Source organism: Cydia splendana, chromosome 15 (assembly GCF_910591565.1).
Source record: "Cydia splendana chromosome 15, ilCydSple1.2, whole genome shotgun sequence".
Lineage (NCBI taxonomy): Eukaryota > Metazoa > Arthropoda > Insecta > Lepidoptera > Tortricidae > Cydia > Cydia splendana.
Window position 1 is genome coordinate 5,636,532 of NC_085974.1, and position 26,656 is coordinate 5,663,187.

Sequence of the window (26,656 nt, forward strand, 5' to 3'; positions counted from 1 at the left end):
TACTCTCACTAACAATAACTAGTATATAAACATTCACTATGGCCGAGATAGAAATACTTGGAATACATTATTGCATTACACAGTTCTCCGAACTCACAAATACCAGATAACTAACGTATAATAAATAACGTAATATAATATAACGTGCATCCTTTTGCATATTTGAAACAGCTCAAAAGAGTCTTGTACAATTATTGTTCCTGCTTGTTAAAATTCGTCATTTTCATGTTACCCTTCTCCAATACTCTGTATCTTTAGGTATTTAAATAAAAGTAAACAAAATCTACCCTCAAATGGCTTCTTAAGCCAGTTGAGGGTAGAAGAAAACATAGCACGATCAAATAGTGTAGGTTAAAGTCAGATCGTTCAGTGACTGATCCAGGCGGTTTTGTAATTGGTCGGTTAACCAATAAATGTTATAACTACCCGAAAACGTATAAATTGTTTGTTTACTTTTATTTAAATACCTAAAGATACAGACGATAGTGCCGGCTTGGTCCCGCCTCTGACAACACTCATAATCTGCTTGTAACGCACTAATCAACATATATAATCGTATATGACTATTACGTATAAATCGTATATAGCATTAAATGCATTTGTTTTATAATACTGTTAATAAATTGGGGATATGCTAAAATAATTGATCGCGTCTGGACTTACTATAGTTTAAAATTATATTTCTGTGGTCCCAAAATTCTTTGAAAGTAATTTATTGAAATATCAAATCAGATGAATCGGTGGACCACTTCTTCTAGCTTCTTCTCATAAATGTTCTTCATATTTAGGCCTTATGGAATGAAAGTCAAATATATGTAAATATCCATGCCATCCATATCCATACCAAACCAGCCAAAATTTCATCTAATAAACCTCTTACGGATGTCAATTTGGTTTGACTAGTTAACCAGTTTCTATCATATGAGGAAGACAATAATGACTTTTACGTTCCTTTTCAAACTTGAAATCCTCATACTCGTAGGTATATTGAATCAACTCTCGGACTATTTTATAGTTCAATTGGCCGATTTTAAAAGTTTATTAAAGAGCGAAACCATTTATTCTACAACAACCGCTAATATAACATCTAAAGACGATTGTTTAACCTTGATGGTGTTCATTTCATGATTTGGATAAAATTGTCTACATGGCTTAATAAAAAGTCTAAAATCGTTAGGGGAGACAGGTTTCAATCCTAATATACCCAAAAAGAGATCGGTAAACCATTTACAGGGAAGTACCAGTACCCACTGAAATCGCTCAATGACACCTTTCACTCACGACTCTCCGCTCTCGAAACGCGCGAACCGTCAACACTACTCGGAATATCCGGCTTTCTTTCGCGCGAACCGACGTTCAGAAACAGAATGAACAAGCCCTAGCAGTTTCAATGGCAAGGATGCACGTCAGTACGCTGGCTGGAGGCGATGCGCTTAATAAACGAGGATAGACTCCATGGTGAGGTCTCATGCGGGCGCGGGCGCGGCCGCCTTGTCGCCGCGCCGCGCCGAGCGGGACCTGCGGCACGACAACTTCATCGTGTATATTGATCTGGCTTGAGCTTGCTAGCTCTTAAATTACGTTTGGGAATAAGAAATAGTCTTGGAAATTACCGAAGCTGAAGAAGAATCGCTTATAACATACAAATTTCATATTCTAATGTAAATAAATCATAAAAGTACAAAGTGAGGACACTGAGGACAGACTATTTCTTATTCTAAATAAAAAAACAAATAAATAGAAACACGATTTAACCCCTGGAGTCCAATATAGCACACACGATTTCATACAAAGTGTATGAAAGATGAAAAACCCCTGGAACTTGGAGGTTTTTGACGTTGTCTTAGCCTGGAACTCAGAGGGTTAAATCGTCGACATTTAAAATAGGGAGAGAAAAAACTAATTCAACATGCAAATAGAAATCGACAGTTTTAGTGTGTGACATTAGGGTCATCAACAATGCAATATTGTAATACCAACAGTCCCTCAAAAGTTACCTATCTATTGGAATTAGTGAAAGTGAAAATCTTTATTCTTCAATTTAGGCATGTTACAATGCCTTACCAATAAGTAATAATTATATTGGCTTAAAAATCATTTGAGATAAACAGTTTTTCGCCAAGTACTCAAACTAGTAAATTTAACTTGCCAATGATTAGAAGTGAATGGTTAGAAGTACAAGAATATGAAATGCTCACCTGATCTGCCCGGCGAGTAGCGGGTTGATGGCGTACAACCAGTCGTGAACTTCCTTGTCGCCCAGCGTCTGCAGCAGGTAGCCGCGCTCCTTGCTCACAACGCTGCAACAAAACAGAAAAAACGTCACACTACAGATTACCTAAAATTAAAAAATACATCCACGGTTCCGAACGCGAAAGTCCATCTCGCTCGCTCTTACACTCAGTAAGAGTGCAGAAGAACACGAACCTACGGGGTACTACAAAAAAACCGAATGAAAAATCAAAGATCCTGGTCACGGCACCAAATTGTAACTGCTCCGCAGATGATGTGACGGTAGTTACCTGAAAGTGTTGGGCATCCGCACCATCTGCTCCTGGTCTTCGGAGTATTCCACGTGGGCGTTGGCGAGGTTGATGACGGCGCGCTCGATGGGGTCACGCTCGTCGCGGTAGATGAACACGTACGGCCGGCGGACCACCTGCAAGGGATTTTGTTTTCATTAGTATTAACGTTAATACGAACATTTTTTTAAATGCCCTTTACTAGGCGTTTTTACGGGATAGAACCCATGGAACGCTCAGAGGACTTCTTCAGCTGAGGTTACTGGTTCCGCACTCAGCTGGGCCCCACCCCGTGTTCCGCACTCACCAGCCACCGCTTCTTCCAGCCGTGCGTGCCGTGCTGCAGCACGTTGAGGTGCCCGCGGCGCGCCACGGCGGCGGACACGCGCACCTCCTCGCAGTCGGGCACGTACAGCGCGCCGCCCGCGCTCAGTTGGGCGCCTCCCCAAGCCGCCATTGATTTCTCTAGGAGCGCGCGCTCCGGTGAGCATAGTCTATAAAAAAAACAATTGATTTATAGTACTCATAATCTAAAGGCTCCTTCACACTCTGCCAGCAGTCCAGCAGTATTCCCGGCGGGTATTTGAGCCACCGGGCCTGATTATGCCGGCGATATACCCGCGTGGCAAAAACCCGTCCTCGCCGGTTGTGCGGGTTGTGCCGCCAGTATAGTGTGTAGGAGCCTTAAAGGCATAAAATCCGTCCCAAGAAAAGATAAGCTAACCTAGGCCCCTTGACTCGTACTGAGTATAGTTAGTTGATCGCGTGCGTGTTGTAGTAGGCGTGATAGGGCAAGTTATTTTCAAACAACTGGTCCACTACTAAAGATTTACCTGAGATACCCAGTAACATAGGAGAATGTATTTATTGAATAACTGTTTTCAATCAGATAATCTTATTGGATCACTCAATATTTCTATCAAGCATTTACTTTATTTATGTTATTTGGGCTGTACAGTGTACAGGATTAAATCGGGTATAATATTCAGCAATATTAATTTCAATTAAATTTCGAAACCCCGTAACTTTATGAATCAGTAAATTCGTGACTATAGATACAAAGTCACGTTCTAAACGTTAGAAGGTAAATAAAGTGAACATTATAAGCGATAAGCCCCAGTTAATACAAATAATAACTCCTGACTGTGTAATATCACAGGGAAAAAAAAAACAAAAAGGCAGTAACTAGATGCGTGTAGCGTAAGTTTGAGAGTAGTAAGTACTAAGTAGGTGTTTTCAAGTAGAGTCGGGCCAAGTTAACTCTGCACAGGCTCTGCAGTGATTGTGTGGAAGTCCTACAGCCCTAGTAGTCAAGTGACTTTTACAGCTGTAGGTACTTCCACACTTAGTCACATCAAAGTCAATGCGAAGTTAGCTTAGACCCTAGTACCTCAGAATTATCGACGCAATAGTCCAAGGGTATGGCGTGCATGGAAGTGGGAGCCGGGCGGGGTACGCTAAGAAACTAAGGAAAAACATCAAATAAAAGTACAGACCACTTGAGTACAAGCCAAGTGACTTTGTAAAAAAAAAAGTGATGGCATAAAATAAAACATTAGGAGAAATTACAAAACAAATAAAAGATATATTAAAGAAAGTAGTAAAATAAAACACTGAATAATGAATACTACAAATGTAGTGCATAATTTCCCATCGTATTTTCTCGGAAACGTTTTTGTCATGCTACTTCAGTCAATATCAGTAATTTTTGTACAGAGACCGACTGAAATAGCAAGACACGTTCGTGAGTTTCCGTGAAAATACGATGGAAAATACGCACTACATCTGAATTAAAACGTTAAAAAAATATTGGATTCGTTGAGGGTTTAGTTACTAACAATAATTTCAATGTGTGTTCTGTTAGGTTTTGGTTAGGTATCTGTTCACAATGGATGAGTTTTTATTTTAGTTGAGATGGCTCACAGATAGATTTAAGCACAGGGGCCTTACCATGATGTCCTTATTGCGATTATGTTTAGGACCTAAACAGAATCCTATCCTAAAGGACGGAGCTATATGAGCTATATAAGTTATATAGCTCCGTCTTTTAGCGATTCAGTTTAGGTCCTAAACAGAATCGCAATAAGAACATCATGGAAGGCCCCAGATAGCGTCGATACTCACTCGAAGCTGCTGGCACTGTGTACGGAGGAGAGCAGGGATGGCGTGGAGACGTCGGGCGCGAGGCCTTCGTCCACGGGACTAGCGGGCGACTGAGCGCCCTCGGTGTTATTGTTCATTCCTATTCGCCCTGTCGAAACACATTACTTGTTTATAAAAATTGATATTGTTTATTTAGAGTGTCCTTAAAACCATTTTTTTTGTTGGAATGCGGCCCCTTGTCTTTCTTTCCACCGAACCAGTGACCACAAGCTTTTCCAGGTTGTCTCCAGTCTTCCTGGCTATGTGTCCGAAGAATTTAAGTGTACTGTGGGTAGGCACATGACGTGATGAGTGTTACGGTCAACACGTCATGTGACATATTTAAGAAATAGAAAATATATTTTATTAAAATGAACAATAATTATAATTGCATTTATGTAAAGGTCATCTAAATGCCACTCACGTAGACCAATAGTATATAAGCCCGATTTTACTTAATAAAGATGTTCAGTATTCAGCAGACTTTCTTAGTGTTCATTACTACCCGAACGCCCCACATTTCATGGCGACCTTGCCAGTACTCTCCGGATGTGCTTGAAAGCTTGGTGGTTACTCCGAGCTCCTTGAGTATTGCGTTGGTTGAGAAGGTAAAGTGTCATTCTATAGAACTTGCTAACTATGTAAACAAAAGTCACTAGTAAATTCATCATTCAGAGACAATTTCAATATGGCGATTTGTTTACATAGTTAGCAAGTTCCATAGAATGACACTTCGCTGCCCCAATATTACAGGGTTCTATGTTACATTTTCAAGATAGTTGAAATTCGACTTAATGTCACTATGACAATGTTCAAATTTCAGTTCGATAAAAGTGAGACATAGAACCCTGTAATATTGGGGCAGCGACTTCAGTGTAGTAATAAATAAGGTAAAAAGCAAACCTTGTATGAGCTTGAGGAACTTGGTGGCGAGCTCGCGCTCGCGCGGCGTCATGTCCCACGGCTCGTACAGCGACTCGTCGCGCGCGTGCTGCTCGGCCGCCGCCTTGGCCGCCATGTTGCACACCTCCTGTAACCGCAATATGTAATTGTACAATCCAAAAACTCTTCCCCAGTAAAATTGTGAGAAGATGCTGGGCGCCACTGTAATACGACTAAAACATCGACCACACCACTGCTCAAAATACGGTAACGGCACGGAATCGCAGTGACGTGCCGTACGCATACTGATCGGTTAAATATTTAACGAACTAGTCTTTGTTTCTAAAGTGTACCAACTATAGCATACACACAATGTCAATTTTTGAGTGAGTGAGTTTGTGGGTTTTTTTACCTCAAACGGTGAACTGGTGCGACTCTTTTCAATGTCTTCAATTCAAACTGATGATATTAATATACTACAGTCAGTGAATATATAGTGTCGCCTTTCAAACTATTGGTCTATTTTGTCTGAAGATTTCTCGAAATTCCCCCACTTTCCTCGGAAAGTGTGATAAATCACAACTAGCTGTTTTTTATATTAGCCTACTTTGGTGTCCCACTGCTGGGCACCAGACTAGCTGTTATAGAAACTGTACATACCTTCTCGGTCTTGGTGAAGTCGTTGGGCGCCACAGTGTTCTCGTGTCCGTGTCGCAGGCGCTCGCGCAGCGCCATGAAGTGTCGCGTGCGCCCTACTTGTTCCAGTCGGGTCATTTTCTCGAGCTCCCACTGTTGAAATTAATGTTTTTATTGAGTGACAAACAGGTAGCATTTAATAATTAGTATATACAAGACAAGAGTTATGTTTATGGGTACAACAAGTTTGAAGCAAGAAGAGTAATAACCACGTAAATACTATATTTATTTGCTAAACGTCAACATTAGGCGAGTAGGAGACTGTTACTTGCTCAGGGGTAAAAATAGACCAAAAATAATAGCATAGTCTGTTTATATTTATTTGTAATATTAGCTTTTAAGTTAATCTTTACCTGATGGTCGAATATAAGCGAGTCTCCGCGCGGACGCCAGCCGTGTAGGTTCTCCTCTCCTCGCACGTATGTACCGCTCGTGTCTAACACGCGCCTTTGTCGTCGCTGGACACCTGTATAAAGATACAGAACCTGTCAAAATCATTCGGAGATTCCTTTATGTCTGGTTATAGAAGAACACAACAGACGCCATTATTAAGTGCACGGTTTCTTTCAGAAACCAAGAATCATAAAATAAGTTCTAAAAGTTCTTCGACGCGGTTGGCGCCAAATCAATCTAACAGTTTGAAACGTTGTTCAAAACGCGAGAGTTTAAAGTTAACGCGACAGTTGAAACGACTTCGTAGTGATGTACAAATATGTATGCAGGGTTGCAGGTGTGCTATGTAGGTAATAGTTTTGGTGATTGTACATAACACGATAGCACCCAGTAGTGTACTGAGTGCGGTGTGGTACCAGCCTTTCACTAGACATCCCCCGCTCTACATTCCACACGGTCCCAATAATGACGGCCGAGTGCCGCTGCCGGGTGTATATTGACGGGGCTCCAGCGCGAGATACACGTTTAGTTACCACACTCTCCCCCAGCCCATTTATAAAAGAACACTTAACTTACAGCAAGCACTTAAATTACACTAATTACTTATAGCTAACATTTGGTTAACGTGGCGTTTTATGATTCTCCCCTCCACATTTACCAAATATGTAACCCCTGGTGTCAGACACTCCTTAATCTCTCCCCCAATCCACTTTCGTTTTTTATCTCTATAATCTCTAACCATGACTTTCATCCCCACATCAAAAGTCACATTTCGATTTCCCTTACTGAACTCTACTAGTTTTTCATTATTAATTTGCAACCTAGCATTTACAGGCTGTGGTCTAAGTAAAGAAAATCTAATTCTCAGCTCCCGCTGATACATTAGTTTTGAGGGGCTGACACCAGTAGCTCTAGTAGCGACAGGTCCTCCGTGATGTGTATAGTGAGCAGACCAGACACAGTACTGACCTGGCTCCAGGGCGCGGTGCAGGCTGAGCTCGTAGACGCCGGTGAGGCGGTCTGCGCGCGCGCACTTGGAGCCGAACAGCGCGCGGCGCAGCGAGCGGCCCGTGCGCGCCTCGCGCCCCACCACCACCAGCGACAGGTCCTCCGTGATGTGTATAGTGAGCAGACCAGACACAGTACTGACCTGGCTCCAGGGCGCGGTGCAGGCTGAGCTCGTAGACGCCGGTGAGGCGGTCTGCGCGCGCGCACTTGGAGCCGAACAGCGCGCGGCGCAGCGAGCGGCCCGTGCGCGCCTCGCGCCCCACCACCACCAGCGACAGGTCCTCCGTGATGTGTATAGTGAGCAGACCAGACACAGTACTGACCTGGCTCCAGGGCGCGGTGCAGGCTGAGCTCGTAGACGCCGGTGAGGCGGTCTGCGCGCGCGCACTTGGAGCCGAACAGCGCGCGGCGCAGCGAGCGGCCCGTGCGCGCCTCGCGCCCCACCACCACCAGCGACAGGTCCTCCGTGATGTGTATAGTGAGCAGACCAGACACAGTACTGACCTGGCTCCAGGGCGCGGTGCAGGCTGAGCTCGTAGACGCCGGTGAGGCGGTCTGCGCGCGCGCACTTGGAGCCGAACAGCGCGCGGCGCAGCGAGCGGCCCGTGCGCGCCTCGCGCCCCACCACCACCAGCGACAGGTCCTCCGTGATGTGTATAGTGAGCAGACCAGACACAGTACTGACCTGGCTCCAGGGCGCGGTGCAGGCTGAGCTCGTAGACGCCGGTGAGGCGGTCTGCGCGCGCGCACTTGGAGCCGAACAGCGCGCGGCGCAGCGAGCGGCCCGTGCGCGCCTCGCGCCCCACCACCACCAGCGACAGGTCCTCCGTGATGTGTATAGTGAGCAGACCAGACACAGTACTGACCTGGCTCCAGGGCGCGGTGCAGGCTGAGCTCGTAGACGCCGGTGAGGCGGTCTGCGCGCGCGCACTTGGAGCCGAACAGCGCGCGGCGCAGCGAGCGGCCCGTGCGCGCCTCGCGCCCCACCACCACCAGCGACAGGTCCTCCGTGATGTGTATAGTGAGCAGACCAGACACAGTACTGACCTGGCTCCAGGGCGCGGTGCAGGCTGAGCTCGTAGACGCCGGTGAGGCGGTCTGCGCGCGCGCACTTGGAGCCGAACAGCGCGCGGCGCAGCGAGCGGCCCGTGCGCGCCTCGCGCCCCACCACCACCAGCGACAGGTCCTCCGTGATGTGTATAGTGAGCAGACCAGACACAGTACTGACCTGGCTCCAGGGCGCGGTGCAGGCTGAGCTCGTAGACGCCGGTGAGGCGGTCTGCGCGCGCGCACTTGGAGCCGAACAGCGCGCGGCGCAGCGAGCGGCCCGTGCGCGCCTCGCGCCCCACCACCACCAGCGACAGGTCCTCCGTGATGTGTATAGTGAGCAGACCAGACACAGTACTGACCTGGCTCCAGGGCGCGGTGCAGGCTGAGCTCGTAGACGCCGGTGAGGCGGTCTGCGCGCGCGCACTTGGAGCCGAACAGCGCGCGGCGCAGCGAGCGGCCCGTGCGCGCCTCGCGCCCCACCACCACCAGCGACAGGTCCTCCGTGATGTGTATAGTGAGCAGACCAGACACAGTACTGACCTGGCTCCAGGGCGCGGTGCAGGCTGAGCTCGTAGACGCCGGTGAGGCGGTCTGCGCGCGCGCACTTGGAGCCGAACAGCGCGCGGCGCAGCGAGCGGCCCGTGCGCGCCTCGCGCCCCACCACCACCAGCGACAGGTCCTCCGTGATGTGTATAGTGAGCAGACCAGACACAGTACTGACCTGGCTCCAGGGCGCGGTGCAGGCTGAGCTCGTAGACGCCGGTGAGGCGGTCTGCGCGCGCGCACTTGGAGCCGAACAGCGCGCGGCGCAGCGAGCGGCCCGTGCGCGCCTCGCGCCCCACCACCACCAGCGACAGGTCCTCCGTGATGTGTATAGTGAGCAGACCAGACACAGTACTGACCTGGCTCCAGGGCGCGGTGCAGGCTGAGCTCGTAGACGCCGGTGAGGCGGTCTGCGCGCGCGCACTTGGAGCCGAACAGCGCGCGGCGCAGCGAGCGGCCCGTGCGCGCCTCGCGCCCCACCACCACCAGCGACAGGTCCTCCGTGATGTGTATAGTGAGCAGACCAGACACAGTACTGACCTGGCTCCAGGGCGCGGTGCAGGCTGAGCTCGTAGACGCCGGTGAGGCGGTCTGCGCGCGCGCACTTGGAGCCGAACAGCGCGCGGCGCAGCGAGCGGCCCGTGCGCGCCTCGCGCCCCACCACCACCAGCGACAGGTCCTCCGTGATGTGTATAGTGAGCAGACCAGACACAGTACTGACCTGGCTCCAGGGCGCGGTGCAGGCTGAGCTCGTAGACGCCGGTGAGGCGGTCTGCGCGCGCGCACTTGGAGCCGAACAGCGCGCGGCGCAGCGAGCGGCCCGTGCGCGCCTCGCGCCCCACCACCACCAGCGACAGGTCCTCCGTGATGTGTATAGTGAGCAGACCAGACACAGTACTGACCTGGCTCCAGGGCGCGGTGCAGGCTGAGCTCGTAGACGCCGGTGAGGCGGTCTGCGCGCGCGCACTTGGAGCCGAACAGCGCGCGGCGCAGCGAGCGGCCCGTGCGCGCCTCGCGCCCCACCACCACCAGCGACAGGTCCTCCGTGATGTGTATAGTGAGCAGACCAGACACAGTACTGACCTGGCTCCAGGGCGCGGTGCAGGCTGAGCTCGTAGACGCCGGTGAGGCGGTCTGCGCGCGCGCACTTGGAGCCGAACAGCGCGCGGCGCAGCGAGCGGCCCGTGCGCGCCTCGCGCCCCACCACCACCAGCGACAGGTCCTCCGTGATGTGTATAGTGAGCAGACCAGACACAGTACTGACCTGGCTCCAGGGCGCGGTGCAGGCTGAGCTCGTAGACGCCGGTGAGGCGGTCTGCGCGCGCGCACTTGGAGCCGAACAGCGCGCGGCGCAGCGAGCGGCCCGTGCGCGCCTCGCGCCCCACCACCACCAGCGACAGGTCCTCCGTGATGTGTATAGTGAGCAGACCAGACACAGTACTGACCTGGCTCCAGGGCGCGGTGCAGGCTGAGCTCGTAGACGCCGGTGAGGCGGTCTGCGCGCGCGCACTTGGAGCCGAACAGCGCGCGGCGCAGCGAGCGGCCCGTGCGCGCCTCGCGCCCCACCACCACCAGCGACAGGTCCTCCGTGATGTGTATAGTGAGCAGACCAGACACAGTACTGACCTGGCTCCAGGGCGCGGTGCAGGCTGAGCTCGTAGACGCCGGTGAGGCGGTCTGCGCGCGCGCACTTGGAGCCGAACAGCGCGCGGCGCAGCGAGCGGCCCGTGCGCGCCTCGCGCCCCACCACCACCAGCGACAGGTCCTCCGTGATGTGTATAGTGAGCAGACCAGACACAGTACTGACCTGGCTCCAGGGCGCGGTGCAGGCTGAGCTCGTAGACGCCGGTGAGGCGGTCTGCGCGCGCGCACTTGGAGCCGAACAGCGCGCGGCGCAGCGAGCGGCCCGTGCGCGCCTCGCGCCCCACCACCACCAGCGACAGGTCCTCCGTGATGTGTATAGTGAGCAGACCAGACACAGTACTGACCTGGCTCCAGGGCGCGGTGCAGGCTGAGCTCGTAGACGCCGGTGAGGCGGTCTGCGCGCGCGCACTTGGAGCCGAACAGCGCGCGGCGCAGCGAGCGGCCCGTGCGCGCCTCGCGCCCCACCACCACCAGCGACAGGTCCTCCGTGATGTGTATAGTGAGCAGACCAGACACAGTACTGACCTGGCTCCAGGGCGCGGTGCAGGCTGAGCTCGTAGACGCCGGTGAGGCGGTCTGCGCGCGCGCACTTGGAGCCGAACAGCGCGCGGCGCAGCGAGCGGCCCGTGCGCGCCTCGCGCCCCACCACCACCAGCGACAGGTCCTCCGTGATGTGTATAGTGAGCAGACCAGACACAGTACTGACCTGGCTCCAGGGCGCGGTGCAGGCTGAGCTCGTAGACGCCGGTGAGGCGGTCTGCGCGCGCGCACTTGGAGCCGAACAGCGCGCGGCGCAGCGAGCGGCCCGTGCGCGCCTCGCGCCCCACCACCACCAGCGACAGGTCCTCCGTGATGTGTATAGTGAGCAGACCAGACACAGTACTGACCTGGCTCCAGGGCGCGGTGCAGGCTGAGCTCGTAGACGCCGGTGAGGCGGTCTGCGCGCGCGCACTTGGAGCCGAACAGCGCGCGGCGCAGCGAGCGGCCCGTGCGCGCCTCGCGCCCCACCACCACCAGCGACAGGTCCTCCGTGATGTGTATAGTGAGCAGACCAGACACAGTACTGACCTGGCTCCAGGGCGCGGTGCAGGCTGAGCTCGTAGACGCCGGTGAGGCGGTCTGCGCGCGCGCACTTGGAGCCGAACAGCGCGCGGCGCAGCGAGCGGCCCGTGCGCGCCTCGCGCCCCACCACCACCAGCGACAGGTCCTCCGTGATGTGTATAGTGAGCAGACCAGACACAGTACTGACCTGGCTCCAGGGCGCGGTGCAGGCTGAGCTCGTAGACGCCGGTGAGGCGGTCTGCGCGCGCGCACTTGGAGCCGAACAGCGCGCGGCGCAGCGAGCGGCCCGTGCGCGCCTCGCGCCCCACCACCACCAGCGACAGGTCCTCCGTGATGTGTATAGTGAGCAGACCAGACACAGTACTGACCTGGCTCCAGGGCGCGGTGCAGGCTGAGCTCGTAGACGCCGGTGAGGCGGTCTGCGCGCGCGCACTTGGAGCCGAACAGCGCGCGGCGCAGCGAGCGGCCCGTGCGCGCCTCGCGCCCCACCACCACCAGCGACAGGTCCTCCGTGATGTGTATAGTGAGCAGACCAGACACAGTACTGACCTGGCTCCAGGGCGCGGTGCAGGCTGAGCTCGTAGACGCCGGTGAGGCGGTCTGCGCGCGCGCACTTGGAGCCGAACAGCGCGCGGCGCAGCGAGCGGCCCGTGCGCGCCTCGCGCCCCACCACCACCAGCGACAGGTCCTCCGTGATGTGTATAGTGAGCAGACCAGACACAGTACTGACCTGGCTCCAGGGCGCGGTGCAGGCTGAGCTCGTAGACGCCGGTGAGGCGGTCTGCGCGCGCGCACTTGGAGCCGAACAGCGCGCGGCGCAGCGAGCGGCCCGTGCGCGCCTCGCGCCCCACCACCACCAGCGACAGGTCCTCCGTGATGTGTATAGTGAGCAGACCAGACACAGTACTGACCTGGCTCCAGGGCGCGGTGCAGGCTGAGCTCGTAGACGCCGGTGAGGCGGTCTGCGCGCGCGCACTTGGAGCCGAACAGCGCGCGGCGCAGCGAGCGGCCCGTGCGCGCCTCGCGCCCCACCACCACCAGCGACAGGTCCTCCGTGATGTGTATAGTGAGCAGACCAGACACAGTACTGACCTGGCTCCAGGGCGCGGTGCAGGCTGAGCTCGTAGACGCCGGTGAGGCGGTCTGCGCGCGCGCACTTGGAGCCGAACAGCGCGCGGCGCAGCGAGCGGCCCGTGCGCGCCTCGCGCCCCACCACCACCAGCGACAGGTCCTCCGTGATGTGTATAGTGAGCAGACCAGACACAGTACTGACCTGGCTCCAGGGCGCGGTGCAGGCTGAGCTCGTAGACGCCGGTGAGGCGGTCTGCGCGCGCGCACTTGGAGCCGAACAGCGCGCGGCGCAGCGAGCGGCCCGTGCGCGCCTCGCGCCCCACCACCACCAGCGACAGGTCCTCCGTGATGTGTATAGTGAGCAGACCAGACACAGTACTGACCTGGCTCCAGGGCGCGGTGCAGGCTGAACTCGTAGACGCCGGTGAGGCGGTCTGCGCGCGCGCACTTGGAGCCGAACAGCGCGCGGCGCAGCGAGCGGCCCGTGCGCGCCTCGCGCCCCACCACCACCAGCGACAGGTCCTCCGTGATGTGTATAGTGAGCAGACCAGACACAGTACTGACCTGGCTCCAGGGCGCGGTGCAGGCTGAGCTCGTAGACGCCGGTGAGGCGGTCTGCGCGCGCGCACTTGGAGCCGAACAGCGCGCGGCGCAGCGAGCGGCCCGTGCGCGCCTCGCGCCCCACCACCACCAGCGACAGGTCCTCCGTGATGTGTATAGTGAGCAGACCAGACACAGTACTGACCTGGCTCCAGGGCGCGGTGCAGGCTGAGCTCGTAGACGCCGGTGAGGCGGTCTGCGCGCGCGCACTTGGAGCCGAACAGCGCGCGGCGCAGCGAGCGGCCCGTGCGCGCCTCGCGCCCCACCACCACCAGCGACAGGTCCTCCGTGATGTGTATAGTGAGCAGACCAGACACAGTACTGACCTGGCTCCAGGGCGCGGTGCAGGCTGAGCTCGTAGACGCCGGTGAGGCGGTCTGCGCGCGCGCACTTGGAGCCGAACAGCGCGCGGCGCAGCGAGCGGCCCGTGCGCGCCTCGCGCCCCACCACCACCAGCGACAGGTCCTCCGTGATGTGTATAGTGAGCAGACCAGACACAGTACTGACCTGGCTCCAGGGCGCGGTGCAGGCTGAGCTCGTAGACGCCGGTGAGGCGGTCTGCGCGCGCGCACTTGGAGCCGAACAGCGCGCGGCGCAGCGAGCGGCCCGTGCGCGCCTCGCGCCCCACCACCACCAGCGACAGGTCCTCCGTGATGTGTATAGTGAGCAGACCAGACACAGTACTGACCTGGCTCCAGGGCGCGGTGCAGGCTGAGCTCGTAGACGCCGGTGAGGCGGTCTGCGCGCGCGCACTTGGAGCCGAACAGCGCGCGGCGCAGCGAGCGGCCCGTGCGCGCCTCGCGCCCCACCACCACCAGCGACAGGTCCTCCGTGATGTGTATAGTGAGCAGACCAGACACAGTACTGACCTGGCTCCAGGGCGCGGTGCAGGCTGAGCTCGTAGACGCCGGTGAGGCGGTCTGCGCGCGCGCACTTGGAGCCGAACAGCGCGCGGCGCAGCGAGCGGCCCGTGCGCGCCTCGCGCCCCACCACCACCAGCGACAGGTCCTCCGTGATGTGTATAGTGAGCAGACCAGACACAGTACTGACCTGGCTCCAGGGCGCGGTGCAGGCTGAGCTCGTAGACGCCGGTGAGGCGGTCTGCGCGCGCGCACTTGGAGCCGAACAGCGCGCGGCGCAGCGAGCGGCCCGTGCGCGCCTCGCGCCCCACCACCACCAGCGACAGGTCCTCCGTGATGTGTATAGTGAGCAGACCAGACACAGTACTGACCTGGCTCCAGGGCGCGGTGCAGGCTGAGCTCGTAGACGCCGGTGAGGCGGTCTGCGCGCGCGCACTTGGAGCCGAACAGCGCGCGGCGCAGCGAGCGGCCCGTGCGCGCCTCGCGCCCCACCACCACCAGCGACAGGTCCTCCGTGATGTGTATAGTGAGCAGACCAGACACAGTACTGACCTGGCTCCAGGGCGCGGTGCAGGCTGAGCTCGTAGACGCCGGTGAGGCGGTCTGCGCGCGCGCACTTGGAGCCGAACAGCGCGCGGCGCAGCGAGCGGCCCGTGCGCGCCTCGCGCCCCACCACCACCAGCGACAGGTCCTCCGTGATGTGTATAGTGAGCAGACCAGACACAGTACTGACCTGGCTCCAGGGCGCGGTGCAGGCTGAGCTCGTAGACGCCGGTGAGGCGGTCTGCGCGCGCGCACTTGGAGCCGAACAGCGCGCGGCGCAGCGAGCGGCCCGTGCGCGCCTCGCGCCCCACCACCACCAGCGACAGGTCCTCCGTGATGTGTATAGTGAGCAGACCAGACACAGTACTGACCTGGCTCCAGGGCGCGGTGCAGGCTGAGCTCGTAGACGCCGGTGAGGCGGTCTGCGCGCGCGCACTTGGAGCCGAACAGCGCGCGGCGCAGCGAGCGGCCCGTGCGCGCCTCGCGCCCCACCACCACCAGCGACAGGTCCTTCGTGATGATAGCTGGTCGGGCGCAGTTCTCAACCTGAGGATAGACTAGCGTTAGCATCATTATCGTCTATAAGAACACTCACTTAGCCAAACTTGCGAAAATAGGTCCCGTAAATATTCAAGTGGTCATTTGGAATTTAAAAAGTGTTATTTTTTTACGCTCTTTCGTTTGAGCATAATTTTATTCGGTCCTACCGTACCCCGGGTTCGGGTTTATTAATATATATATTACCTCGAGGTATGCGCTAAGCGTAATGTAGACAACTTCTCCGTTGGCGCTAACCCTGTTCAGTAGCGGCGAACCGTGGAGACTGCTGTCCCACGCCGCTTCGAACCTGATAGGGCATAATACAATTAAAATAACCCACAATGTAGAATGTCTTGTGAGGTAGATTTGGAACTTCGACTATCCAAAATTGGAAATTGCTGTCATATCCCTTCTTTTATATTCAAACTTCGTGATATACCTGAATACAGCCCGATCGTCGAGCGTGGGCCTCTCTCCGGGGAAGAGTCCTAGCGACAGCGCGCCGTCTTCTTCGCCGTCCGCTGTATCTTCATTAGCCTCAGGCGAGTTGCGGATACGGCCTGGAAACAAATACATTATTAGCAAGTTGAGGATATAACAACCATGACTCTTCGTTTTCGTTGTTCAGTACAAAGAAAAGAACACAACAAATTAAACTGTAGCTGTATACTCTGTATTTTCTCGAATTCTGCTTACAAATTTCGGATTGTTTGCTGCTTGGGTGGTTGGTTATTGCAAATCAAAAAAATGTTGTGTATTAATGCACAACGACGAATGACGACGACGCACAACAACGACGAAATGCATCCACGAATTAAAGGCTACGAAAAAACATCTCAAGGTAATTCACTTGACTAATGTCGGGCGTGGAGAACACAAGCAAATTTATCCAGTGCTTTTTTTTTGTGCCTATCATATGTGACTATACATAGACATCAGAATAAAAGGGCAACATACCGACGACGAGCTCGCGAATGTCGCTCCACTGCAAATCTCCAGAAGGTTCATGTAGGATGGTGATGCGGATGCGGCGCTGGATGCCCTGGTGCAGCAGGAACAGCCCTCGGCATGGGAGTTCATCACTGTGTTCCACCACCTGACAGATACAAACATGAAAAGGACAACATACCGACGACGAGCTCACGAACGTCGCTCCACTGCAAATCTCCAGAAGGTTCATGTAGGATGGTGATGCGGATGCGGCGCTGGATGCCCTGGTGCAGCAGGAACAGCCCTCGGCATGGGAGTTCATCACTGTGTTCCACCACCTGACAGATACAAACATGAAAAGGACAACATACCGACGACGAGCTCACGAACGTCGCTCCACTGCAAATCTCCAGAAGGTTCATGTAGGATGGTGATGCGGATGCGGCGCTGGATGCCCTGGTGCAGCAGGAACAGCCCTCGGCATGGGAGTTCATCACTGTGTTCCACCACCTGACAGATACAAACATGAAAAGGACAACATACCGACGACGAGCTCACGAACGTCGCTCCACTGCAAATCTCCAGAAGGTTCATGTAGGATGGTGATGCGGATGCGGCGCTGGATGCCCTGGTGCAGCAGGAACAGCCCTCGGCATGGGAGTTCATCACTGTGTTCCACCACCTGACAGATACAAACATGAAAAGGACAACATACCGACGACGAGCTCACGAACGTCGCTCCACTGCAAATCTCCAGAAGGTTCATGTAGGATGGTGATGCGGATGCGGCGCTGGATGCAGCAGCAGCAGGAACAGCCCTCGGCATGGGAGTTCATCACTGTGTTCCACCACCTGACAGATACAAACATGAAAAGGGCAACATACCGACAACGAGCTCGCGAACGTCGCTCCACTGCAAATCTCCAGAAGGTTCATGTAGGATGGTGATGCGGATGCGTCGCTGGATGCCCTGGTGCAGCAGGAACAGCCCTCGGCATGGGAGCTCGTCGCTATGTTCCACGACCTGACAAATACAAACATGAAAAAAAAATTAAAGCGTTTAAAATGGCAACTAGTTTTTGTCTTGATCGGAACGTCAAGGTAACCATCTAAATGGCTTAAATAGGCTGGCAATATCTTGATCCAATGTCATTGCGTCTCACTCATTAAGCAAAATGTGAGACAAAACATACATTGGACAGGTGGAATACCACCCTTATCAATTTGTAGAGTACTTACAGCAGGCACATATTCCCCGTTGGGCGCGAGCTCACAGATCTCGAACCACACGAGCAGGTCGTGTTTGGAGTGCAGGTGTGACGAGCAGCAGGGCGGGGCCACGCTGGCCGCGCCCCACTTGGGGCTCCGCACGGGCGCCGAGATCGGGATGGAGGGCGGCAGCATGCGGCGCGGCGGCGTCCGCCCGGCCACTGGGCCGTCTTGTTTGGCGTCCTGGAAGAAAGGTGTCTATAGTTTGTCAAAGGACTGTCTCATTTCAAACATAGACAGAGAGAATCATACTATCTTTGTCCTACACTAGTACTAGCCCAAATCTGTGACAATCTTGGGTATGCATATAGTATGCAATGCTGTAAAATTTGGTCTGAAGCACTTACTGGGTTTTGCTATGGGACAGCCGTGCATTATGAATGAAATTCAGGTGTTAGAATATTGCAATAACTAGTATGTACCTAGGAAATATGTTTGACTAGAAACGAATATGGTTGTAAGGATGGTAACACACAGTACTACAATTTATGTTACTTGTGGAAATCGTCAGACAATCCCTAAGTTAGTAACCTGAAAAAATCGCTACATTTTAATTTGATCCGTTTAACTTACCTTGTGTAATGGGTGTTGCTGGTAGTGCCCAAATACTTCGAAAACAATGGGTTGTGTTTTAATGTATTCCACGAATGACTTTGTTATTGGTACAGTGATCTGCAACAAAAAACCATATTATATTATATTCATATATTTTTTAAACAATAGCTATTGCAATTTTAGTTTTTTTCATACATACGTTTTGTACGTGGTAGAATCCGAGCGGTGTGTTCTTAATAGTGTTCTTAACGGGCTCTGTCGAAAATGCGTCTTCGTTACGGTGGAGGAAGCTGAAACAAGTGCAAATCATTAAGTTCCATATACAAAGAAAATTCAACCTTTCACCTTATAGGCATAATGTCCAACTCTATAAATCCTGGATAAGAAAATCTTTGTTTTGACTAAATTTCCCAGGGATCAGTCTAAATTAGACTTTCCCTACAACATATCAAGGTGCAAATTCATTAGAATTGACGCGGAAGCTAAATGGCGTCGCCATAAACTGATAGAAGACTTTCGCTTGATTAACTTTAGCACGGAAAGTAAAGTACTAAATGAGACTTTAACTATACAGAATAAAGTTCTAAGTCACTTAACCTGACAGTGCAGTAAGGTGACGTGGAAAGTGAACTCCTTGCCCAGGGTCAAGTGTTCGGGCAACTCTTCCTTTTTCAGCTCTGAGGCAAGCTAGCTGAGATAAAATGGACTCTAACACAACAGCACAGGGTGCAGACTCACTTAAACTGGCAGAACACGTCGGCGTAGTCTGTGGATACGCTGTGTGCTTGCAGCACGGTGACGCGGAAGGTGAACTCTTTGCCTAGAGTCAGGTGTTCGGGCAGGTCTTCCTCTTTCAGCTCTGAGGCGAGAGAGCTGTCTCCGCGGCCGCTGTCGGCGTCGCATTCGCCGCCGGCTAACTCTGTAAATAATAATGGACTTGATTTTTTTGTTTATATTACTTAAAAATGTAAAATGCGATTTATAAACATGAACTCATATGAGGTACCTGGTGTTTTTAACCATAGGTACTCTGTAAGATGAAACTCAACATCTAACTGAACTGGTGGTTAAACTGTATAAATTTCGCTATAGTAACAACCAACACAAAAAAACGATAAACGATTTTGGTTGAATATATGATACAGCCAAACTTTACGAAATTGGTGCTGTAGTATTTTTACTCCAGTTTGACCTCAAAACGCCTTGTACGAGTCTATAACAATAGCAAACTTATTTTAATAGTGCTATAATGAATATTACCTTCTATTTTAATATTGGAGTCTGCGAGATCGATGCGCTCCTCGAGGTTGAGCGCGTTGTTCTTGTCGATGACGCTGGCGAGCGTCTTGCGGCGCGCGGGCGCGACGTCGTCGTCGAATGAGATCTTGGCTGATTGCTTCACGCCCGCCGCGAACTCTGCGTTGTCTTTAATAGTACATTATTGTCGAGGCTCGGAAGTAGCTACTTGCAGGCTGAGGATTCGTTTTAAACGGACGACCTTGGGAGTCCGTTTAATTGAATCCGAAGCCAGCAAGTAGCCTTCCAGCCGAGTCATATATAGTGCTTTTCTCAAAAATGGTGCAAGAAATATAAATATCATAGAAATATTTTACAAAAGCAACTTTCTTACGTATATATTTTCACAGAAAAATACGCCAACCTATTTGAGACAGCTAAATAGTCGCGGTACTAATCATCTGTTTGGCTGTTTAATGGGCCTGTGCCTTCATTTGATATGGCCATTTCAACTTTTAAAAAGTTTGGAACTCAACAAATAATGGAATTTGTATGCAACATTGCAGTCCCAAAATCGAGACTGCAATGTTTTTAACTTTTTAATTTTTGACTGACCATAAACTACGCGCTTCGCAACCTATTTTTTAAACGGCAAAGTCGACTTTGCCGTCCATTTTTGAGAAAAATAAATATTTATCTTTAGTTACTTCCAAACATACACAAAAACATCAATATATCTACTAAATACGTGTTTTGTAAAGCAAAATATAGTAACAGCGGGTTTAACAGCTTAGGGTGGACAAAGAAATTGGATAGGTGGAATACCACCCTATTAAAGTAGATGTCACGGCGCCATGTTTGGTGGTAATTGGATTTTCAAAAGTTAGAGCTTGCTCACCCGCACACATTAGAATCACCAGCAGGCATATGATGGATAGCGTTATCTATATAATAAAATAGCCGTCATTTTTTTGTACCGCGCGATTGAAAGAGACATACCTACACTATAATTGTAACGCTGTCATGTAGACAAGAACGACCATCATATCCGTGTGGGCATTTTCATTTTAACTTGTACTTTAAAGCGCGACTTAGATCGTGTTTCAGTAACGTCTAACCGTCACATTCCTCACAAAATGTATGGGGTTTGACATTGACGACGGTCACGACGACGGCCGGTTACCAATTGTCACAAAACTGACGAGTTTTGTGACGATTGCTAACCGGCCGTTAATGGTACACACATTAGTTAAGTGAAAATGCCCGTACAGAGCGGCAACACCAGTCTCCTGGGCACACTACAGTTTGAGTTGAACTAGATAATTATCTACACTCGTTTTTTGGAGAACTCGACTGGGAGCTTCCACGGCCAGACCGTTAGCGGAAGGAAATTTAGTTTCTTTTTCCTAGGTCTTTTAAACTTGGTAATTTGACTTACTTTTCTCGGCGTCAATGACCGCCTGCACGGCGACCCGCAGGTAGCCTTTCACGTCTCCTTTCTCGTTCACGATGGCGACCTTGTGAATGAGCGGAACCGGGTACAGGAGGTTTGACAGGTACACGAAGCTCCTGGAAGTTACAACGGGGTTATTCTTTTGTTCAATTGAATTAAACAAATATGTAGCAGGAAATAAGATAATATTTCTCATTTTCGTAAATGTTTCAAAATGGCGGAGCCATGCGGGTTTGCGATGTCTACCGCTCACAGAGCCATTATAATATATTATTGTAATAATATAACTAGTGAAGCGCTGGTGGTCGAGTGGATATGACTCCGACTCTCGATCCGGAGGTCGCGGGTTCAAATCCTGGCTCGTATCAATGAGTTTTTCGGAACTTATGTACGAAATATCATTTGACATTTACCACTAGCTTTTCGGTGAAGGAAAACATCGAGAGGAAACCTGCATACATCTGCGAAGAAATTCAAAGGTGTATGTGAAGTCCCCAATCCGCATTGGGCTAGCGTGGAGACTATAGTGGGCTATCGCGGGCCCTCTCGCGCATGAGAGGAGAGGGATGTTGCGGATGCAGATTTTTTGACATCCGCGGATGCGGATGCGGATATTTAAAGCCTCACATCCGCGGATGCGGATGCGGATGTCAAGATTTGGTACTTAAAAAACGCAAAATATTACATTTGCGTTAGCATTAGCATTTTTTATTTAAAAAATACGGAACGGTTAGTATTTGAGCAAGAATATAGTTGCGTTTTATTTAATAAACAGTAACTTGGCCGACTTTTCGGGATCTAGACGATTTCGTTATATACAGGGTGATTCATGAGACGTGAGCAGGACTAATCCTGCACACTCAGTAACTGATAATTGATCGATCACCGTCGTATTTAGGTGAAACAACCACACTTTTTCCTATTTTTTAACTTTTTGGTGAGAGCAAATTTAATCCTCTACAATCATGGTCACCCTACAAGACCTAATTAATATGCATAAAACCTCTTTTACTGTCTGATTACGAAGAAAATGAACTGTCAAACTTGAGTGAGATACGAGTTTTCAAAAGTAACCAGACCGCGATGACAGTGATGACATTCAATTTGACACAGAATATCGGTAGTTTAGTATTCTAATTTTAGGGTGACCACGCATGTCGTAAATAAATTAATAACTTTTTTTTCAACACGACTAGAAAATTAACGTTAACCTCACTAATACTGATACGAAAGTTTTGCTTATAATTTACGAAATGCGCAGTATTAGTCCTGCTCACGTCTCCTGAATCACCCTGTATAATGACGAAATTACCTAGCACTTATGCCGCCGGCGCCGCCGCTAATACGTTCCTGTTACCGAATTGGTCGACATCCGCATCATGCGGATGCTCCGCATCGATTTTATGCGGATGCGGATGCAGATGCGGATGTTGAAAATAATGCGGATGTTCCGCGAATGCGGATGCGGATGCGAATATTCACAACATCCCTGGAGAGGAGGCCTGTGCCCAGCAGTGGGACGTATACACGGTGTAACATGAGTAAACCGAATAATTTTAACCACGCATTTCTGAGGTCAAAAGAAGGAAAAAATGTAATATGAGTTTAGGTCAATTTCGCCAAAAAAAAGTTTTTTGTTTTGTTTTTTATTTTTTTAAATGTATTTGTACATAAAAAATAAATGTTATTGGTAAACTTGTCACTTAAAATTGATTTTTACATTTTTTTTCGTAAAACCTACTTTTTGCAAAGTGTTACTTGTCACTTTTTGACATCTATCAATAGGGATATTTAGACTACGTCCCATAGCAGCAACATCACCATCAAAAATGCCTTTTACACTATGTAACAATAAATACTTGTTTTTTTTTAAATTAATATTATATCTGAAACTAGGCGAATTTCAAAAAAGTTTATAGGACATTTTTGTCTCTAAATATGATCAGGAATAAGCTAAAATTATTCGGTTTCCTCATGTTACATCGTGTATAGGCTGAAATTACTTATTACTTATTAATATAACTAACCGTCCAACCATGCGGAACCAGGGGAAGCGGTCGTAAAACGGGTCCCCGCCGGTGACGGACTCCACGTTGTGGTCGGGGGAGGTCGGCGACAACTCCGCCTCGTTGTGGTACATCTCCCGCATCAGCTCCAGCTGTATTATATAACTAACCGTCCAACCATGCGGAACCAGGGGAAGCGGTCGTAAAACGGGTCCCCGCCGGTGACGGACTCCACGTTGTGGTCGGGGGAGGTCGGCGACAACTCCGCCTCGTTGTGGTACATCTCCCGCATCAGCTCCAGCTGTATTATATAACTAACCGTCCAACCATGCGGAACCAGGGGAAGCGGTCGTAAAACGGATCCCCGCCGGTGACGGACTCCACGTTGTGGTCGGGGGAGGTCGGCGACAACTCCGCCTCGTTGTGGTACATCTCCCGCATCAGCTCCAGCCTTTGTCTGCAAAAAAATATTACGATATATTGACTAGTCTACGATTTTGAACCTTAAAGAGCCAATAGGTATACGCGCATAAATTGCTGTGATAAACTGCGGTTAAGTATAAATGAACGGTTTTTTTTTGTGAATTTTGAAAACAACACAATGCATTCGCAATTTCGCATTCATCATAATTTCAATTAAAAAAACGCGATTTCGCTTTGTTGAATAGGTACAAATGTTAAAATTATGTTTTGGAATAATTTAATCGAAACAGGTAACAAGGACTTAGTAGGTTTTCTGAATGCGCGCATACCTACTCGAATTTGACACATGAAATACAGCATTATTTTCAGGAAATTGATATTGGCTACATGCAATGAAAATTATTATATTTCGTGCAAAACAGTGCCTAAACGCAAGCTCCACTGACAATAAACAAAATGAAATTAAGATATGTAATTTGTGCATTTACCTATATGTTCTTGTACATTAAGCTTAAACTTATACGACGAAGCAAAGCAAGATAATGAAGTTTAAATCGACCAAATCAAGCAAATAATAATTTTCAACAATACAGTCAAATCACACATGCATTTATTTACAGAAATGTGGTTTTAATACCACTCGTGCCTTCTATAAGTCTACCACTTAACTGAGATGGTTGGTATAGTCAAGTGCAAAAATGTGGATGCCCTCATCATACTCAAAAATATGTCCCATAGCTCTTATGTCAGCGAATTAAGAACTATGCGACATATTTTTGAGTAAGTTGTATCCATATTTTTACACTTGACTGTACAAGGTTATTCTTCCTTTATTTATCTTTCTTCTTAGGCTAGGTCGTAATATCGATATAAAAGTAAAATGCAAAAATACATAACAAACAATAAAAAATACATTATAAAAAACCTAACCTAGTGTGGTCAGGACCGCAGAGTGTTATTAACTCTACAAATCTCTAAATAATCAGTATTTCAGTATGTCACAAAAGTAAGCTACTTTCTACTAAAAATCACAGACACTAATTGGCCGAAAATCTGATTTAAGTGGTAGACCTGTAGTTATCAAGTAAAAGGGCCTGCTACGATAGATATTTATATGTATATTAGTTATTATTCGTCATAACTAAATTTCTGATCAAGTAGCAAGTTTTAGAAAGTGAAAACTATTAAAATATGTAGCCTCACAAATAACTAATAAACGTACAAAATTAAACAAGAATTTACGGCATACATTTTACATAGTAAAACGGATATCTTTGCACGTCTATAGACTTAGTGTTCTGTGATAGATGTACTCTTTGTTATAGAATACTATACAATTACGCTATACATGGGCCATACTGAAAGTTTCTGGATTGTGATATATGAGACGACTTATTTTCTCTAAGTGGCCAGTTCCAGGAATTTTCAGTAGCCCTAAGTATGTTACAATTATGTGTTAATAATTAGTCTTATAATTTAGATTACTCGTTGAACTTAATTTATTATACAGGCATCCAGAATTAATAAAAGTACACTGACAGCAGTTTGAAAATATATTGTTGATAAGGACGTTTTTTCTATAAAAATATGAATGAGATAGTAAGGAACCATGAAATTAAAAGTAATTTCATGAAATATGTGCACGCAACTGTCATTATCCTCTTTCTAATTCTGTATACAAGTATACGTGACTGCAATGCAAGGCAAATACAAGTGCATTCATATTATATTGATTTACAAACAGTGATAGTTATAAATGGTCAGATGACAACCACAACTCACTAATTACTAAAATATAATTAAACAAAAATCAACCTTATTCAAGTATTGATACGGTTCATTATGGCTATGAACTTGCGGTGGTAATTAGTGAGTTTTGGTTGTCACCTGACGAAGTGGTATTTCAGTGCTTTATACATTTTCATACGTATGTGTATGTTAACGCAGTTGGTCCCATATAAATTTGACCCTTACAAAAAAGCTCGGTTGAGGCCAAGAGAAAAGCGACGAAAGCTTATATTACAACGACGCGTATAGGTTAAGCAAGCCGGGAAAAGCGTCTGCCCTGCTAAAGTCGACTTGCGCTCTTGTAAAATGTTTACATATAAAACAAAACAGATACAAATCTATCAATCCTTTCATAAGTATGTAATACGTCGAAGAGTTTTGAGGTGTTTTACTATTTGTAGTTAGGTGAAGGCGAAGAATTTAGTACATTTACCGAGGGGAACGGCAAATATTTAATAAAAATAGCCAGGCTGCAAAAATAAGTCTCAATCGCTAGTCAAGAGTGTCACAGATCATTTTTGATTTGATTTGTTGAAATGGTTATGTTCTCTTAGGAAATTCTCATTCGGCTCGCGGTCCGCGGTTTGCCGACCCCAGCCTGAATGATTAAATTCTTAACGCATAGGTACTTCGTAATTACTAACCTCGCGTAACAGATAATTGAGCGAAAGAGTATTTGTACTAAATTCTCCTTTCCACGTGGTGTCACTTTGTGTTACACATTTGTATAAAAAAGTTTGCTCTATTTTGTTTTCGAAGTGCAAGGCGAGGCGTGGTATTCTGTACAAAACTGCGTCGGCACACGGATCAGCACAGCGAAGCCGTATACAACGGCCCACGTATGGCATGACGAAAGTTTACAACGAACTAAGCTACCTTTGACTTTTGATTTAAAGTTTGATGCGAACATTCGGATGATGAACATTCCAACCTAAGACCGGGACAGTGAGGTTGCGGTACTTTATAAGAAAAACAGTATGGTAGCAATAGCAATAGCACCAAAAAGGATTCAGCCTCCATAATTTGTTTAACAACACGTTTAACATGTTTCTAGAAATGAATTTTATTATCATAAGATTTTGTCAAAAAATATACCCAATTTAAATTTTACTAAAATACGTTGTTTTATATTGTGACTCAACTCAACTGCACACTGCCATCCCGATGGTAATAATACACGATCATTTTCAAGTCGGAGGCAAACTTATTACAAGAATAGTTTGTTGATTATGCTATTTATGCTTTTTTTCGTAAAAAAATATTCCGAGAACGTCTTGACTTCCTCTCAGTTTTGTTCGGTTGAAAATGAACAGAGAAGTTCAGAGAACTCATACACTGCAAATGTAGATTATCCAGTAATGATTACAATCCTCAGCCGTCACTGTACGACCACATAAATATGTTGAAATGAATTCCGCAACCCCATTGTATTAGTTTGTG

At 49.6% G+C, this 26,656-nt stretch overlaps 1 protein-coding gene across 1 annotated transcript in view; it reads right to left on the reverse strand.

The window, feature by feature from the left end:
• Nucleotides 1-454: 454 nt before the first annotated feature.
• The window catches only part of LOC134797565 (kinesin-like protein unc-104), an 84,103-nt gene continuing 57,901 nt past the window's right edge, over nt 455-26,656 (reverse strand). The window contains exons 21-39 of the mRNA XM_063769853.1: nt 23,325-23,462; nt 20,985-21,115; nt 19,571-19,735; nt 19,049-19,229; nt 18,510-18,600; nt 18,329-18,427; nt 17,726-17,938; nt 16,514-16,652; nt 15,996-16,116; nt 15,761-15,863; nt 15,388-15,562; nt 6,596-6,708; nt 6,207-6,335; nt 5,568-5,694; nt 4,647-4,773; nt 2,830-3,016; nt 2,523-2,659; nt 2,199-2,300; nt 455-1,532 (exon numbers count right to left, since the gene is read on the reverse strand). Coding sequence (XP_063625923.1) covers nt 1,388-1,532; nt 2,199-2,300; nt 2,523-2,659; nt 2,830-3,016; nt 4,647-4,773; nt 5,568-5,694; nt 6,207-6,335; nt 6,596-6,708; nt 15,388-15,562; nt 15,761-15,863; nt 15,996-16,116; nt 16,514-16,652; nt 17,726-17,938; nt 18,329-18,427; nt 18,510-18,600; nt 19,049-19,229; nt 19,571-19,735; nt 20,985-21,115; nt 23,325-23,462 — 2,623 coding nt within the window. The 3' untranslated portion in view covers nt 455-1,387. The remainder of the gene's footprint in view (nt 1,533-2,198; nt 2,301-2,522; nt 2,660-2,829; nt 3,017-4,646; nt 4,774-5,567; nt 5,695-6,206; nt 6,336-6,595; nt 6,709-15,387; nt 15,563-15,760; nt 15,864-15,995; nt 16,117-16,513; nt 16,653-17,725; nt 17,939-18,328; nt 18,428-18,509; nt 18,601-19,048; nt 19,230-19,570; nt 19,736-20,984; nt 21,116-23,324; nt 23,463-26,656) is intronic.